The sequence below is a fragment of the Ruditapes philippinarum genome, unplaced genomic scaffold (assembly GCF_026571515.1).
Source record: "Ruditapes philippinarum isolate M1 unplaced genomic scaffold, ASM2657151v2 ctg1888_1_1_1_1, whole genome shotgun sequence".
In the NCBI taxonomy this organism is placed as follows: Eukaryota; Metazoa; Mollusca; class Bivalvia; order Venerida; family Veneridae; genus Ruditapes; species Ruditapes philippinarum.
The window spans coordinates 45,244-64,427 of record NW_026858060.1 but is presented as its reverse complement, the minus strand read 5'-3'; the positions used below and the strand labels follow the sequence as shown (position 1 = coordinate 64,427).

The 19,184-nt window shown below is 34.3% G+C and overlaps 1 protein-coding gene across 1 annotated transcript in view; it reads left to right on the top strand.

The window, feature by feature from the left end:
• LOC132751954 (transcription initiation factor IIB-like) overlaps window positions 1-19,184 on the top strand; it is an 85,782-nt gene that overhangs the window by 34,129 nt on the left and 32,469 nt on the right. Inside the window, exons 6-7 of the mRNA XM_060742173.1 lie at window positions 1,597-1,726; window positions 13,842-13,954. Coding sequence (XP_060598156.1) covers window positions 1,597-1,726; window positions 13,842-13,954 — 243 coding nt within the window. The remainder of the gene's footprint in view (window positions 1-1,596; window positions 1,727-13,841; window positions 13,955-19,184) is intronic.

Genomic DNA, 19,184 nt, shown 5'->3' with positions numbered 1-19,184 from the left:
TCTAGTGGTCACATTTTTGACCCAATCATCATCAAACTTTGTCAGGATGCTTGTTTAGATAATAGCTCGGATGAGTTCAAATATGGGTCATCTCGGATGAAAAACTAGGTCACCGGAGCTATAAATAGAAAAACCTTGTGAACACTCTAGTGGTCACATTTTTGCATTAATCATCATCAAACTTGGTCAGGATGCTTATCTAGTTGATAGCTTGGATGAGTTCGAACATGGGTCATCTCGGATGAAAAAGTAGGTCACCAGAGCTAAAAATAGAAAAACCTTGTTAACACTTTAGCGGTCACATTTTTGCATCAATCATCATCAAACTTGATCAAGATGCTTGTCTAGGTGATAGCTCGGATGAGTTCGAACATGGGTCATCTCGGATGAAAAACTAGGTCACAGGAGCTAAAAATAGAAAAACCTTGTTAACACTCTAGTGGTCACAATTTTGACTCAATTGTCATCAAACTTGGTCAGGAAACTTGTCTAGGTCATTGCTGGGAATAAATCGAACATGGGACATTTCGGATGAAAAACTAGGTCACAGGAGCTAAAAATAGAAAAAATCTTGTTAACACTCTAGTGGCTACTGTTGTGATCCAAATATTCTGTTAATTGGTCTGAAAGTTTGTTTTGATGATTTCTAAGTCAAGATCGAACATGGGTCATCTTGGATGAAAAACTAGGTCACACCGCCCAAATATGGAAAAACCTTGTTAACATTCTAGTGGTCACATTTTCGACTCAATTATCATCAAACTTGGTCAGGATGTTTGTCTAGGTAATTGCTTGGATGAGTTCGAAATCGCATGTGAAACTAGGTCACCGGAGCTAAAAATAGAAAAATCTTGTTAACACTCTAGTTGCTACTGTTTTGATCCAAGTATCCTGGAAATTGGTCTGAAAGTTTTTTTTGATGATTTCTAGGTCAAGTTTGAATATGTGTCACCTGGGTAAAAAACTAGGTCGCACTGCTCAAATATGGATAATCCTTGTTAACACTGTAGTGGTCACATTTTTGACTAACCTGTCATGAGACTTGGTCAGAATGCTTGTCTAGGTAATTGTTTGGATGAGTTTGATAATTCAGGTGAGCGATCTAGGGCCATCATGGCCCTCTTGTTTGTTTTATTCAGAAAATGAAATGTAATTGTCAAGAAATAAATGCATGACTGACAAATGAATACGTAATTGCAAAACCAGCGCCTTTAATAATTTTGGTTCCCGTTTCCAAATGCAACGTTATACAAACCTGAGATCGGAACCAGTGTCAAAAATAGTCCGGCACTTCCATATATGGTACCGTATTTGTCACTAACATTATACAGAAATTTCTATCCGTTGAAGCGTATTTGGGCTTCAAGATGTGCGTGTATTTTAGGGAGAAAATTTATAGGTATATACAAATGTAATCAGAATTATTATTGTCTTGTCGACTCAAATACATGTATTTGTTAAAAAGAAATACAATGATTGGTAGTTATATTGACTGACTTCTCTTTGCGATGAAAATTAAACTGTGGTAACTTGTGATAATCTATGAAAAATGTTCTTTATGTACATTATTAATCTGTGAACACTGTTTATGTATAGGATAAAGCAAACACATTGTTTAAACAAGTCAATGACACAAAATCACTGAAGGGTCGCAGTAATGATGCTGTATGTTCAGCTTGTATGTACATAGCTTGTAGACAGGAAGGTGTGCCAAGAACATTTAAAGGTAAATGTTATTTACATGCTCCTATATTTTTAGCTCACCAGAGCAAAACATGTTCAAGGTAAGCTGTTGTGATACCCCAATATCAGACATATGTTGTTAACATTTTTAGCTCACCTGTCACAAAGTGACAGGGTGAGCTTTTGTGATCGCTTTTCGTCAGGCGTCCGGCCGTTATCTTTTACTTTAAATGACATCTCCTCATAAACCACTAAGCCAATTTCATCCAAACTTCACAGGAATGTTCCTTTGGTGGTCACCTTTAAAAAGTGTTCAAAGAATTTAATTCCATGCAGAACTCTGGTTGCCATGGCAACCGAAAGAAAAAACTTTAAATATCTTCTTTTAAAAAACCCAAAGAGCTAGAGCTTAGATATTTGGCATGAAACATCTTCCAGTGAGTGTCTACCAAGTTTGTTCAAATAAAAGCCCTGGGGTCAAAATTGGCCCTGCCCCAGGGGGTCATTGATTTTCCCTATATGCATATAGTAAAAACTTAAAAAGTCTTCTTTTAAAGAACCAAAAGAGCTAGAGCTAAGATATTTAGCATGAAACATCTTCTAATGAGTGTCTACCAAGTTTGTTCAAATAAAATCCCTGGGGTCAAAATTGGCCCCGCCCCAAGGGGTCATTGATTTTCCCTAAATGCATATAGTAAAAACTTAAAAGTCTTCTTTTAAAGAACTCAAAGAGCTAGAGCTAAGATATTTAGCATGAAACATGTTCTAATGAGTGTCTACCATGTTTGTTCAAATAAAAGCCCTGGTGTCAAAATTTGCCCTGCCCCGGGGGTCATTGATTTTCCTTATATGTGTATGGCAAAAACTTAAAAATCTGCTTTGAAAAAATCCAAATAGCTAGAGTTTAGATATTAAGCATGAAACATCTTCTAGTGAGTGTCTACAAAGTGTGTTCAAATAAAAGCCCTAGGGTCAAAACTGGCCCTGCCCCAGGGGTGTCATTGTTTTTAACTATATGTGTATAGTAAAAACTTAAAAAATCTTCTTTTAAAAACCCCATTGAGCTAGAGCTAAGATGTTTAGCATGAAACATCTTCTTATGGGTGTCTACCAAGTTTGTTCAAATAAAAGCCCTTAGGTTAAAATTGGCCCTGGGGGGGAGGTCATTGTTATCCCCCGCCGATGGAATCGGGAGGGGGATATAGTTTTGGCGTTGTCCGTCCGTCCTTCTGTCCGTCCGTCCGAATTTCGTTTCCGGAGTAGTTCTCTGCAACTACTGGCTGGAATTCAACAAAACTTTATGGGAATCATCAATATCAAGAGGAGATGCGCATATCGTCGGCTTGTTCCGGTCAGACACTTTAACTCAGAGTTATGGCCCTTGATTAGTTATGCAGTGTCCATATAGAAAAATATTTGTTTCCTCGCTACTTTTCTGCTACTACTGGCTGGAATTCAATGAAACTTTATGGGATACTAAGAGGAGATGTGCATATAGTCGCCTTGTTCCAGTCAGATACTTATAACTCAGATTTATGGCCCTTGATTAGTTATGTAGTATGCATACATCTCATTGGCATTTCCAGATTTTACTATTTAACACAAAGTTATGGCTCTGTTATTGCCCTGAATATTTATCAAGTTCAAAGAATATTACTGTTTATGCCATGATTAATATATAAATAAAGCCTTATGTCTTCAGTTGTTGTGTTAATAATAACCAGTACTCTGCGGGGGATATAAATTCAACGAATTTGCTTGTTAGCTCACCTGAGCACGAAGTGCTCAAAGGTGAGCTTTTGTCATCACTCTGCGTCCGTCGTGCGTCGTGCGTCGTGCGTCGTGCGTCCTTCAAAAAATGGCGTCAAACTTTTCAAACAACATCTCCTCCTAAACTACATGGCCAATTGCAACCAAACTTTACAGAAATGATCCTTAGGTGGACCCCTTTCAAAGTTGTTCAAAAATTTAAATTCCATTAAAAACTCTGGTTGCCATGGCAACCATTAAGAAAAACTTAAAAAATCTTCTTCTAAAAAACCGTAAGAGCTAGAGCTTAGATATTTGGCATGAAACATCTTCTAATGAGTGCCTACCAAGTTTGTTCAAATCAAAGCCCTAGGGTCAAAATTGGCCCCGCCCCAGGGGGTCATTGATTTTCCCTATATGCATATAGTAAAAACTTAAAAAATCTTCTTTTAAAGAACTCAAAGAGCTAGAGCTAAGATATTTAGCATGAAACATGTTCTAATGGGTGTCTACCAAGTTTGTTCAAATAAAAGCCCTGGGGTCAAAATTGGCTCCGCCCCGGGGGTCATTGATTTTCCTTATATGTGTATAGCAAAAACTTAAAAAATCTTCTTTAAAAAAACCCAAATAGCTGGAGTTTAGCTATTTAGCATGAAACATCTTCTAGTGAGTGTCTACAAAGTTTGTTCAAATCAAAGCCCTAGGGTCAAAATTGGCCCCGCCCCGGGGGTCATTGATTTTCCTTATATGACTTTGTATAGCAAAAACTTAAAAATCTTCTTTGAAAAAACCCAGATAGCTAGTGTTTAGATATAAAGCATGGAACATCTTCTAGTGAGTGTCTACCAAGTTTGTTCAAATAAAAGCCCTAGGGTCAAAATTGGCCCCGCCCCAGGGTGTCTTTGATTTTCCCTATATGCATATAGTTAAAACTTAAAAATTCTTCTTTTAAAGAACCCAAAGAGCTAGAGCTAAGATATTTAGCATGAAACATCTTCTAATGAGTGTCTACAAAGTTTGTTCAAATAAAAGCCCTAGGGTCAAAATTGGCCCCGCCCCCGGGGGTCATTGATTTTCCCTATGTGCATATAGTAAAAACTTAAAAAATCTTCTTTTAAAGAACTCAAAGAGCTAGAGCTAAGATATTTAGCATGAAACATGTTCTCATGGGTGTCTACCAAGTTTGTTCAAATAAAAGCCCTGGGGGTCAAAATTGGCCCCGCCCCGGGGGTCATTCATTAGCTTGACTTTTTTTTTTTTAGATATATACATATTATATATATACACATATATATTTAATATTTATATATATATATATATATATATATAAATATATATAAATATATATATATATATATATATATATATATATATATATACATATATATATATATACATATATATAAACATATTATGATATATATATATATATTATATATATACACATATATATTTAATATTTATATATATATATATATAATTATAAATATATATATATATATATATATATATATATATATATATATATATATATAAAGGTATATATATATATATATATATATATATATATATATAGATATATATATATACATATATATATACATATATATATATATATATATATTATATATATATATATATATATATATATATATATATATATATATATACATATTATGATATATATATATATATATATATATATATATATATATATATATATATATATATATATATATATATATATATAAATATATATATATATATATATATATATACATGCATACATATACAACCAAATTTGTTCAAATAAAAGCCCTGGGGTTTAAACTGGCCCCGCTACAGGGGCCTATATACAGGTGAGCGACTTTGGGCCATCATGGCCCTCTTGTTTTTCATTATATGTGTGTAGTAAAAACTTCACATCATGAAATATCTTCTAATGGGTGTCTTCCAAGTTTGCTCAAAGTAAAGCCCTGGGGTTTAAACTGGCCCCGCTCCGGGGGCCTATATACAGGTGAGCTACCTCAGGGCCATCATGGCCCTCTTGTTAGCTTGACTTAAGAAAGTGTATTCACAGCTGTCCTACTCATACCCCAGGGTCCGCATCCAGTTTTCTGATTATTTTTAGTGCAGTAGAATAATTTTTACTCTATTTTTAGCTCACCTTGCACAAAGTGCAGCTGAGCTTTTAGGGTGGCCAACCAAATGTGTCCGTCGTCCGTCCACATTTTATTCAAACGACATCTTCTATAATACCACTCGACCAATATTATTGAAACTTGGCAGGAATACTCTTTGTATGAAGCTCTATCAAGATCGTTCAAAGAATGCCATTCCATGCTAAACTCTGGTTGCTATGGCAACTAAAAGAAAAAACTTTAAAGTGCTTATACTTCAAAATGGAAAGGGCTAGAGCTTAGATATTTCTCACAAGGCATTAGCTTGTTAGTTTCTACAAAATATATTCAAATTATGGTTAGTTGTTGAAAATTGGCCTCTGTTTTGGGGGTTAAAGGTTTTTTTTATATAGACTTTCTTTGTAGGGATAAATTGAGGTAGTGTATCTTGTATTATTTGTCTCAACAGACATTGTTATGAAGATTTTTCTGTTAAAGCATAAGAAAGATGAAAAGTTTGTTGAATGTGAATGTTAATTCAAAACATAGTCAATCAGATTAGCACAAATTTGAGAGCTACAGTGAAGTTGATTTCCCCATTCAATAATGGATTCTTCCATTAATTTCGTAACACCATCAGAAAGGAAGACTGTGTCATTTCCGAAATACAATGTAAAATATTTCGGTTCATGACAATGACTTGCACATTCTATTGTGTAAGATATTGCACAAAGAAACGTAAGTGAACAAAAAATGTTGTATTTTTTTCACAAAAATTAGTTGATTAAGATAAAAGTTTAATTTACAGTAGCCTACGGATATTACTTTTTAACATCCTTTCAGTTTGCGGGGAAAATCATATATTTCAACATCGTCTACACCGGTCTTACTGATGAACGATTTATGTCCTAATACATTGTATTTCATTCTGAGAACAAACATACAATTCAAACCATTAAATAATGCATATCAATGAGTCCATTCAACAACTTAAAAAAATTGAACTTTGCCTCAGAAAACATCTATATCAATCTGACCTCGAGTTGAGATTATAAATAGAACTAAACCGGAAGTCCGCCATGTACAAGAAAATTGAGAAATTTTGTAACATAAACTCGTATTTCATAACAAAGAAGTGAAGATGAATACAATTATCTGTGTGCTTCGTTGAAACAGGTATTTTGTTAACTATTTGTGAAGTATTAAGGCATGACATTTAGTATTTATGTAAATATCACCTCCCGTGTTGTGATTTATAAAATTATACATGTACACATGTGTTATTGACCTCAATAAATGTAAGTGGAAATGGAACAATAATTATGGTAATTATCCATGGTGCTATTAATACTTAATTAGTCCCCTACCGGTTTAACCGGAGGGGACTTTAGGTTTACCCTCTGTCCGTCCGTCTGTCGGTCCATCCGTCTACAAAACTGGATCCTGCGATAACGCAAAAAGTGCTAAAAATATTTTTATGAAACTTGATATATGGATAGATGGCAGTATGGAGATTATGCACGTCTTTTTCTTTTGTTCCTATGTTGAAAATTCTGGTTGCTATGGCAACAAATAGTCTGAAAATATGGCAAATTTAACACATAAACTGGATCCAGTGATAACTCAAAAAGTACTGGAAATATTTTTATAAAACTTGAAAAATGGGTAGATGGCAGTCTGGAGATTATGCACATCTTTTTTTTTTTCCTATGTTGAAAATTCTGGTTGCTATGGCAACAAATAGTCTGAAAATATGGCAAATTTAACACATAAACTGGATCCAGTGATAACTCAAAAAGTACTGAAAATATTTTTTATGAAACTTGAAATATGGGTAGATGACAGTCTGGAGATTATGCACATCTTTTTCTTTTCTTCCTATGTTGAAAATTCTGGTTGCTACAAATAGCCTGAATTTCAAGTTTTCTGATTTAAATTTTTCAGCTTTTTCACTATAAGTTCTTTATTTCTTCAGGTGTTTACTTCAAACTTTAAATATAAGTTTCTGGTCATCAACCACATCATATGTGACAAGGTTTACAACTCTAGCACAAAAATTATCAGTATTACCTCCCTTGAACTTAGAATTTTTATGAAAAAAAAATGTTGTCTTTTTTTAAATAACTTCTTTATTTCCTAATTTATCTACTTCAAACTTCATATATATGTTTCTTATTATCACTCAACATTTTTGAGAAGGTTAAATACTCTAGCAAGACTATTTCCAGAATTATGTCCCCCTTGAACTTAGATCTTTTTTCGAGAAATTGGTATTTTTTACTCCCAACATCTTCATTCCTTATAAGATTTACTTTAAAATCCCACATCGTAATAATATGAAAAGGTTGTATAAACATAATTTCCTTACTAGGCATGGAAACTTAACACATTACTATGATATAGACAAACTTAGAACTCATAAGATTTAAGTTCATTCATGTCATTCATTCACTGGTAAAATTGAATGGCCAATGGCCCATCAGAATGTTGCTGGGGTTTTAACCGGTAGGGGACTTATGGATTGCTTGCAATACTATGATAATTGCTTGTTATCTTTATCATATTGTTAACTAAGCAAGAAAATTACGTAATTTTAAAATTACCTAACCTCACAATATTATCAATTTAAACTTGAAAATCTTCTTGAAATGACTTCCCAAACAGTAATTTTTGAAACATGAAAATGGTTCATGTAGAAAAATAAGACAAGAAAAAACTGAATTGACTCATGAAAATTTTGGTTAAACAGTCTGCCACGTGAAATTCTGACCTTCCTGAGATCCCTGCTGTTTGTTGTTGTTGTTTTTTTAGAAAGGGGTGTTCTAATATGATAAATCACAGATGCTTGGGGGTTAGATCCTGCCCCCAACATGATACCTCTGAGTAAACACTATCAAAAAATATTTTAATATTTAAACACTAATGGGATATCTGTTACAACTATAATACTGGTTTTCGAAAAAAATTTACATATATGAAAAAAAAAAGACTGTTTACCATCATGTATTGAGACTTGATTCCGGGCAGGCAGGCGAATTGGTTGGGCCATTTTTCGTAACAGTTTTCTCAGCAACTACTTATCAGAGCCTCATGATATTTAGTATACAGCATTAACACATTGTCCCATACCATGGGATTCGATTTTAGGTCTGTCGCTCATCCACTTCATGTTTACTGACTTAGTTAAATTCATAATAATGGTCAATGGTACGAATTTTTCGTAACAATTTTCTCAGCAACTACTTATTACAGCCTCTTGATATTTGGTATACAGCATTGATATGATTTCAGGTATGTGGCTCATCCACTTTCCGTTTGCTGACCTACTTTAATTTTCGGCATTAATTGTAAATGGAAGGAAATTTCCGTAACAGTTTTCTCAGCAACTACATATCACAGCCTCTTGATATTTGGTTTTGTGACTGCATTAACACGTGCACACTCCCAAGTTCAGGTCTATCGCTTATCCACTTCCTGTTTACCTACTTCGTTAAATGTTCGCATTAATGGTCAATGGTAGGAAATTTTTGTAACATTACAGCCTCATGAGTCATGTTATTTGGTATGCAAATGCAACCCGGCCATTTTTGTCTTTGACCCACTTTTATTGAAGTATTATCCAAATTTGTACTTCGTCTTGTTAATTATGATGGCATTTTTAAAATTTTCATGATGTAAACACGCTACAGGGAGTGTATTTTTTTGCAACCTGTACTTTAAAGAAATGAAAAAAAGGGGTATTTCTATACACTTGTTTGCATTCCTGTTGCTGTCGGCCAAATATACATTTGATACTAACCTTTAAATGACATAAAAGAATTTTATAAACCTGTTGCTTGTTTTTAAAAAGAAAAATACTTATCAGATCTATTCCTTAAGGTGAGCAATATAGGGCCATCATGGCCCTCTTGTTTTTATTTCTTAAGGTGTCAAATTCAAACTTAAAATGTAATTATATTCCTTACACATCGTAACTCTACCACTATTTTTATGCCACTGCAGTATGATGGCATATAGCGATTCACCTGTGTGTGTGTGTGTGTTATATAGATTATATAGTGAACTTAAAAAAATCTTCCTGTGAAAAACCACTTGTCCAACTAAACTTGGCAGGATTGTTCCTTGGATGAAGAGCGTCTTAAGTTTTTCAAAGAATTTGATTCCATGCAGAAATCTGGTTGCCATGGCAACCAAAGGAATGATAAGAGTCAATTTAAAAAAATCTTCTTGTAAAGACCCACACGGCCTAAAGCTTAGATATTATGCATAAGGCACTGTCTAATAGACCTCTACCAAGATTGTTCAAATTATAGCCCTGGGGTCATTGATTTTCAGTAGGTACACATAGTTAAAACTTAAAAATCTTCAGTTCTGAAGGTACAAGCTTAGAGCTTTGATATTTGATATACAGTCAAGACTGTCATATGTGACTTTCCAAGGGACTTTCAGAAAAAGAGTCTAAAAGAAAATTAAAATTTAAATACCATCTATATACCATTGTGGCTTAACATACATAACTGTGTAAAGGAACAATATTTAACCAATTGCAAATAAATATAGGTACTTTAAAGCTGCTTGCCTCCAGATGAACCAAAATATCAAGAAAATCAAACTAGAAAATAAGGTATTGAAATTTTAAGAAAAGTAAAAAGGTTCTAAATAAAAATTATAATTTCCATGTTATGTGCGATTTATGACCAATTTTGCAGTATTTTTTATCATATTTCTACTGTGTTACGCAGTAAGGGTCATTTATGCATATTTTTCCCTCTTTTTTTGTAATTTACATGGGTTGTAAAGCTTTGTGCAGTGTGAAATTTAATTTCTTTGTTCATTTTACAATATTTAACTTTTTAATACATTTTCAAAATTTTCATGAAAATTAGCATGAATCTGGAGGCGTGCTGCTTTAACAGTTTAAATATTTGATGTAAATAAAATAAGAATCCCTGAAAAACAAATATAATCACATATCATGTAAAATTTAATTTTATTTTTTGTATAAGATTTGTATTGAATCATTATGGTACATGCATTAAATTAAACATCACACTTAAAAGCAGGGCTTGACAAATTTTTTGGGAGCAACTCGTCCTGCAGGGTGAGTAGCTTAGAATTTCTACTTGTCCTGCTGCAATATGTAGTTGTCCTATAGTTCACTAAAAACCACACAGTAGATTAGAAAAGATGACCCTTAAAGCGCATTAGTTAAAAAAAATTCGGCGATAGCCGTCCCTAGCCTAGGCAGTTTTATATTGCACCCCCCTCCCACTCCAAAGACCAAATGATAGATTGGACAAGACTGTAGCAAAATTTCGGTACACGGTTCACCCAGTCATATAATAGTGCATGGTGATATTTTACCTGTAAAATTCACTGTTACTATTTATCTGAACATGAAATAGTAAAAACGCTTTTCAGTAAACAATACAGTAATCGATTTATACAATTTAAAAGATTAAAACAGAATGAAACATCCACGTAGCGCTAAGTAACATAAATGATATTTTCTGTTTTTTTCTTTGTACCGATTTGTTCACTTCGATGTTAATTTTACTTTTCAGTTAAGTCGTATTTTGAAACGGAGCATGCGCAAAACAATTTTTGTAAACTGCTCCTAATGATTTTACGCTTTAAATGAGATTCGTTCACTACAATCAGATACGCAAAAATGGATGCCGCCAGCAATCAGTCTGAACACTGTGGAGAGGTCTGATGACCTCTCCAATTATGTCATCAATTGTGTGACACTTCGGGAACATGTGAAGATGAAAGTGTCAGTGTGTTAATTGGAACAATTTACGTCTTTCATTCTCTGACTTGGAGCACTGATAATTACATGTGTGGTCCACAGGTGTTAGAAGCGTACAGAGAAGTGAAAGATGTCCGTGATGTTGACAAACATTGAACTTAAGGTAAGTTGACTTGTCAACTGATTAAAAATAATTACAGTTTGAAGTATTAAATCGGATGACAATTAAAAGAATAATTTCACTAATGATTGATCTAAAGCCACTGTTTACTGCAATGTTAATATTTTCATATCTGAATGTAAAGTGCTGAAGTGTCTATTCACATGCAAACCCTATTAAAATAAACAATATTCTTCATTGTTAAAAATACTTAGTATCTATTTCATTTTTTGTTCTCATTGATTTTTAGATGAAGTCAATTTATAGTAATGTTTTTGTTTTTTTTATTATTTTGTATCTGTAGATCACCAGATTGTCGGGTAGAAGATCTTGGCTCAGTCAAGCCTGTGAGAAGAACTGCTATAGGCAAAATGGTGGAAAACAGGACCTCCCAACCTCATGACTAACTTAACATGATGTTTTTGATTACATTTATGTTGTCATGTGTATTTATTAAAATGGAATTTGAAAACCACATAATACTATGTCTATATTTTAGATAATAAACATGTTCAGCTGTAATAAAATGAATAATTATAAATATGTGTTTGTAATCATAATGATATATAACTGCTAGCATATCTAGGCACGTCTCCCTTGCAGAATTTTTGGCTCCAACTTTTTCTGATTGGCGAATTTGGTGGCGCAAACTAATTTTGACCCAGAGGGAACCCTTGGTTGGGATCATCATTTTCCGGTTCAATGATATTTTGTCAGATTCATGGCCCTTTAATGATTTTGATTTTTAAAGTTTGTCCGGAACTACTAATTCAATTTCAGGATTGATCAGTAGCTCAAATACATTTGCATATTACACGTGTTTTTCAATTGAATGATTTTTGGCTGACTTAAGGCCTTTGAATAAAAAATGCTGTTTGCCCAGTTAATGATTTTTAGCTCGACTTTAAAAAAAAATAAAAAAAATAGAGGTATTGTTACAGTCATGTTGGTGTTGCCGTCCACAAACATGTACTTTGATCATAACTTTTTAAGTTCTTGATGTATTGTCTTCATACAATCTATAATAATAATCTTCAAGGATAGCCCTTTAAAATAACCAGACAGACCTTGACCTTCACTCATAAATGACCTTGACTTTGAAGGTCAAATTATTGAAATTTTCAATTTTTGGCTATTATTGGCTGTAACCTTGTTATTTTCGAATGGATTGTCTTCAAACTTGAACATAATATGGTGAAATGATTAAAATTTTCATTTTTTTGACTGTAACTGGCTGTAACTTTGCTATTATTGAATGGATTGACTTCATATTATAACAGAACATTCTTAAGGCATACATGCCATAACATCCCTGATGTCTGGGAAAGTCCCGGAAATGAGGTATCTGTCCCGCGGAGATGATTTATCATTTATTAGGGTCATAATGGGGGGAGGGGGGTCATTGATTTTCCTAATTTGTATATAGTAAAAACTAAAAAAAAACTTCTTCTAAAAAACCAAAATAGCTGGAGCTTAGACATTAAGCATGAAAGATCTTCTAGTGGGTGTCTTCCAAGTTTATTCAAATAAAAACCCTGGGGTCAAAATTTGCCCCGCCCCAGGGGGTCATTGTTTTTCCCTTTATGTATATAGTAAAAACTTAAAAACTATTTTTTTTTAGAAAACCTTAAGAGCAAGAGCTAAGATATTTAGCATGAAACATCTTCTAAAGGGTGTCTACTAAATTTGTTCAAATAAAAGCCCTGGAATTAAAATTGGCTCTGCCCCAAGGGGGTCATTGATTTTCCTTATATGTATATAGTACAAACAAAAAAAATCTTTTTGAAAAACCAAAGAGCTTAGATATTTAGCATGAAACATCTTCTAGTGGGTCTCTACCAAGTTTGTTTAAATAATAGCCCTGGGGTCAAAATTGGCCCTGCCCAAGGGGGTTATTGATTTTCCTTATATATATCAAGTACAAAAAAAAAATCTTCTTGAATGAAAAATCTTCTAGTGAGTGTCTACCAAGTTTGTTCAAATAAGGGCCCTGGGGTCAAATTGGCTTGGCTGGGGGGGGGGGGGGGGGAGGGTCATTGATTTGCCTTATATGTACACATCTTTTTTGAACTGTTGTTTTCCCTTAGCAATAGCAAACAGTTATGATTTTACTTATGCACCATTTAAGATATTTAATATGAACTTTGTGATATCAGTTTAAGATTTAGGTTTTATATCTGCTTTTGTACAGTTTGCAATATTACTTTTTCCTTGTCATGGAGAGTTTTTCTATTCAGTTGAGTGATTTCTGTGCCATCATGGCCCTCTTGTTGTTAATTCTTACTTTAACCATGCTGTTATTTACTATCAAGCACTAAGGATAGCGGAGCATGCCCTATCCACAGCTCTTGTTTGTTGTTGTTGTTTTTCTTTTTAGAAATTTGCGCTGTGTCCAAAGTGTCATCAAAGAAGGAGATTGGGAGAGTGTTCAAGTTAATTTTGAAGACGCTAGAAACAAATGTTCAGCTCATAACAACAGGCGATTTTATGGTAATATTTTATCACATACTTTGCTTATTTTATTAATTATTTCAGTATGAAAATGCATTAAATACCAGTGCAAACCTATCTCAATTCCAATAAATATAACCCCTGACAATTTTGTCAAGGAATCGATTCTGTGGCACAGTGTTGACTTTAGCCTGTAGGCAAGAAAACATGGTTAAATCACACATTAATAAAATCATCATGTCATTGGATTACTCAACCAATTTGTGGGGGGTGGGCAGGTGCATACATTCAATCTTTAAATAAACTAAGGGACCAAGGTACATGTACTTTAAGCAGAGAGAACAATAGAGTTTATTCTGTAACACTATAGACCTGTTTGTGTTACATGTAGCTCCAAAAGTGTACCTGCCAGAAACATGAAACCTTTTAAGAATTATTAGCATGTGAATTTATATACCTACATATTTTGATACACATTTTTGGCTGATTCATACCCCCTGAATAAGCAAAAAAAACAACACAACAACATATTTAAGACCTGTGTTGTAAGCTATGTAACTTTCTAAAATTCTTGTCAGCATATGAACTTATGCACCGGGTATTTTGACACATTAATTTGTTGAAATTTCTGTAAGAAACAGACAAACCAAATTTTGACAAGATTGGCAGAGTTATACCGATTCTTCTTAAAAACCCTAAAATTTGAACAGAACAATCTTTTAGGATAGATTACACATACTTTGACCTTTACTCAAATGACCTTGACCTTGAAGGTCAAATTATTGAAATTTTCTTCTTCTTTTTTAGCTCACCTTGCACAAAGTGCAGGTGAGCTTTTAGGATGGCCAACCAAATGGCGTCCGTCCACATTTTAAATATTCTAAGGACATCTTCTATGATACCGCAAGGCCAATGTTAATGAAACTTGGCAGGAATACTCTTTGTATGAAGCTCTATCAAGATTGTTCAAAGAATTCCATTTCATGCAGAACTCTGGTTGCCATGGCAACCGAAAGAAAAATCTTTAAATATCTTCTTTTAAAGAACCGTAAGAGCTAGAGCTTAGATATTTGGCATGAAACATCTTCTAATGAGTGTCTACCAAGTTTGTTCAAATAAAAGCCCTAGGGTCAAAATTGGCCCCGCCCCAGGGGGTCATTGATTTTCCCTATATGCATATAGTAAAAGCTTAAAAAATCTTCTTTTAAAGAACCCAAAGAGCTAGAGCTAAGATATTTGGCATGAAACATCTTCTAGTGAGTGTCTACCAAGTTTGTTCAAATAAAAGCCCTGGGGTCAAAATTGGCCCCGGCCCGGGGGGTCATTGATTTTCCCTATATGCATATAGTAAAAACTTAAAAAATCTTCTTTTAAAGAACTGTAAAAGCTAGAGGTTAGATATTTGGCATGAAACATCTTCTAGTGAATGTCTACCAAGTTTGTTCAAATAAAAGCCCTGGGGTCAAAATTGGCCCCGCCCCAGGGGGTCATTGATTTTCCCTATATGCATATAGTAAAAACTTAAAAAATCTTCTTTTAAAGAACCCAAAGAGCTAGAGCTAAGATATTTAGCATGAAACATCTTCTAATGAGTGTCTACCAAGTTTGTTCAAATAAAAGCCCTGAGGTCAAAATTGGCCCTGCCCCAGGGGGTCATAGATTTTCCCTATATGCATATAGTAAAAACTTAAAAAATCTTCTTTTAAAGAACCCAAAGAGCTAGAGCTAAGATATTTGACATGAAATATCTTCTAATGAGTGTCTACCAAGTTTGTTCTAATAAAAGCCCTGGGGTCAAAATTGGCCCCGCCCCAGGGGTTCATTGATTTTCCCTATATGCATATAGTAAAAACTTAAAAAATCTTCTTTTAAAGAACTCAATGAGCTAGAGCTAAGATATTTAGCATGAAACATGTTCTAATGGGTGTCTACCAAGTATGTTCAAATAAAAGCCCTGGGGTCAAAACTGGCCCCGCCCCGGGGGTCATTGATTTTCCTTATATGTGTATAGCAAAAACTTAAAAATCTTCTTTGAAAAAACCCAAATAGCTTGAGTTTAGATATTATACATGAAACATCTTTAAGTAAATATCTACAAAGTTTGTTCAAATAAAAGCCCGGGGGTCAAAACTGGCCCTGCCCCAGGGGTGTCATTGTTTTTAACTATATGTGTATAGTAAAAACTTAAAAAATCTTCTTTTAAAAAACCCAATGAGCTAGAACTTAGATGTTTAGCATGAAACATCTTCTTATGGGTGTCTACAAAGTCTGTTCAAATAAAAGCCCTTGGGTAAAAATTGGCCGCGGGGGGGGCTATATACAGGTGAGCAACCTCAGGGCCATCATGGCCCTCTTGTTTTTGCTTTAACAGGACTTTGTTATTATTGAATGGATTGACTTCCTATTAAGACACAACATTCTTTATGATAATACCTTCATGTATATCAAACTAAAATTGACCTTGACTCATTTATTGGGCCTTGAAGGTAAAATTATTGAATTTTCACTGATTTTTGCTATAATCTGCATCTTCGGACCCACAAGGCCCAAAGCTTAGATATTTTGCAAAAGGACCTTTACCATGATTGTTCAAATTAAAGCCCTGGGGTTAAAATTGGCCCCTACCAGGGGGGGGGGGGGGTAATGTGTTTTCCTTATATGTATATAGTAAAAATGTTAAATTGTTTTTCTTCAAAACTACAAGGGCTAGAGCTCAGATATTTAGCATGAAACATTAAACCTCTGTAACATGATTTAAATTATAGCTGGCCCCTCCCCAAGGGTCATTGATTTTCCTAATATATATATAGTGAAAACATAAAAAATCTGCTTCTATTATACTATAGAGGCTTTAGCTTAGATATTTAGTATGAAACATTATCTAGTAGACCTCTACCAAGTTTGTTAACCAGGTTTTCAATGAAAACCGGATTATTGTAATGCCGAAGTTGGCAACTTTGGTTTCAGCTCAATAACTTGAGTTTGCTTAGGCCTATTGACACCAATCTTTGTTTATAGGTTGCTAATATCAAGAGGCAGCTTGGGATTGCTACCCAGGTATCTGTGATCAAGGTCAAGGACACTGTTGCTAAACAGTAGAAATTCAGTTTCTGATCAGTAACTTAAGTTTGCTTAGGCCTTTTGACACCAAACTTACTGTATGGGTAGCTTATATTAAGAGGCAGCTAAGAATTGCTACCAAGGTGTCTGTGCTAAAAATAGAAATTCAGTTTCTGCTCAATTATTTAGTTTGCTTAAGCCTATTGACACCAAACTTGGTAAATGGGTAGCTGATATCAAGAGGCAGCTTGGGATTGCTACCCAGGTGCCTGTGATCAATGACAAGGTCACTGTTGCTAAAAATAAGAATGCAGTTTTGGCTCAATAACTTTGAGTTTGCATAGGCCTCTTAACACCAAACTTGGTGTATGGGTAAGCTTATTTCAAGACGCAGCTTGGAATTACTACTCAGGTGTCTGTGATCAAGGTCACTGTTGCTAAAAAATAGAAATTCAGTTTCTGCTTAATAACTGGAGTTTGCTTAGGCCTATTGACACCAAACTTGGTGTATGGTTGGGATAGCTATGCAGGTATCTATAATTATGGTCAAGGTCACTGTTGCTAAAAATAAATTTCAGTTTCGGCTCAATAACTTTGTATCTGGGTAGCCTATATCAAGAGGCATCTTGGGATTGCTACCCAGATGTGTTTGATCAAGGTCACTGTTGCTAACATTATAAAATTAAGAATCTGCTCAATAACATCAGTTTGCTTTGACTTATTAGTCCCCTACCGGTTTACCGGAGGGGACTTTAGGTTTACCCTCCGTCCGTCTGTCCGTCCGTCCGTCCGTCTGTCCGTCCGTCTGTCTGTCAGTCCGTCCGTCCACAAAACTGGATCCCGCGATAACTTGAAAAGTACTGAAAATATTTTTATGAAACTTGGTATATGGATAGATGGCAGTATGGAGATTATGCACGTCTTTTTATTTTCTTCCTATGTTGAAAATTCTGGTTGCTATGGCAACAAATAGGCTAAAAATATGGCAAATTTTACACATTAACTGGATCCAGTGATAACGCAAAAAGTACTGGAAATTTTTTTATGAAACTTGACATATGGGTAGATGGCAGTCTTGGAATTATGCACGTCTTTTTCTTTTCTTCCTATGTTGAAAATTCTGGTTGCTATGGCAACAAATAGGCTGAAAATATGGCAAATTTTACACATAAACTGGATCCAGTGATAAAGCAAAAAGTCCTGGAAATATTTTTATGAAACTTGACATATGGGTAGATGGCAGTGTTGAGATTATGCACGTCTTTTTCTTTTCTTCCTATGTTGAAAATTCTGGTTGCTATGGCAACACATAGACTGAAAATATGGCAAATTTTACACATAAACTGAATCCAGTGATATCTCAAAAAGTACTGGAAATATTTTTATGAAACTTGACATATGGGTAGATAGCAGTGTTGAGATTATGCATGTCTTATCTGTTCTTCCTATTTTGAAAAAATATCAGTTACCTTGGCAACAAATAGGCTTAAAACATGGCAAATATAACAATATTTGTGATTAGTCAAAAAGAGCTGAAAATTTTTATGAAATTGCATCTTTAATTCAAGAGTTATCTCCTCCTGCTTTTAAAATGTTATATTTTGGTAACAGGGATGTTTCAAATATTAACTTTAGAGTGTCCTTCAGTCCGTCTGTCTGTCTGTTCATAAAAACTGTTTCCTGTGATCACTTTTAAAGAACTTTTCCAACAAGTTTACTTAAAATAGAGAAAAGTTGAAACATAAGTGAATGGCCAATGGCCCTTCAGAATGTTGATGGGGTTCTTACCGGTAGGGGACTTATGGATTGCTTGCAATACTATGATAATTGCTTGTTAACACAAAAATTAGTATGTAGGTAGCTTATATCAAGTTACTACCTTTTTTAGGCTTCAACTGTTGCTAAAAATAGAAATTAGGTCTCCGCATAAAAACTTGAGTTTGCTTGTGAACAAGGTCAAGGTCACTGTTTCTTATAAAAAAAATTCAGTTTTCATATAATAACTTTAGTTTGCTTGGACTTATTAACACCAAATTTGCTGTGTGGGCAGCTTATATTAAGATGCAGCTTGGGATTGCTACTTAAATATATGGGAGCACGGTCACGGTAGAATTTTCAGCTTCTACTCAATACACATTGACCTTTGATACTTAACTTGGCAAGTGTGTAGCTTACATGAAAATAGAGCCTGGCATTGATACTCAAGTAT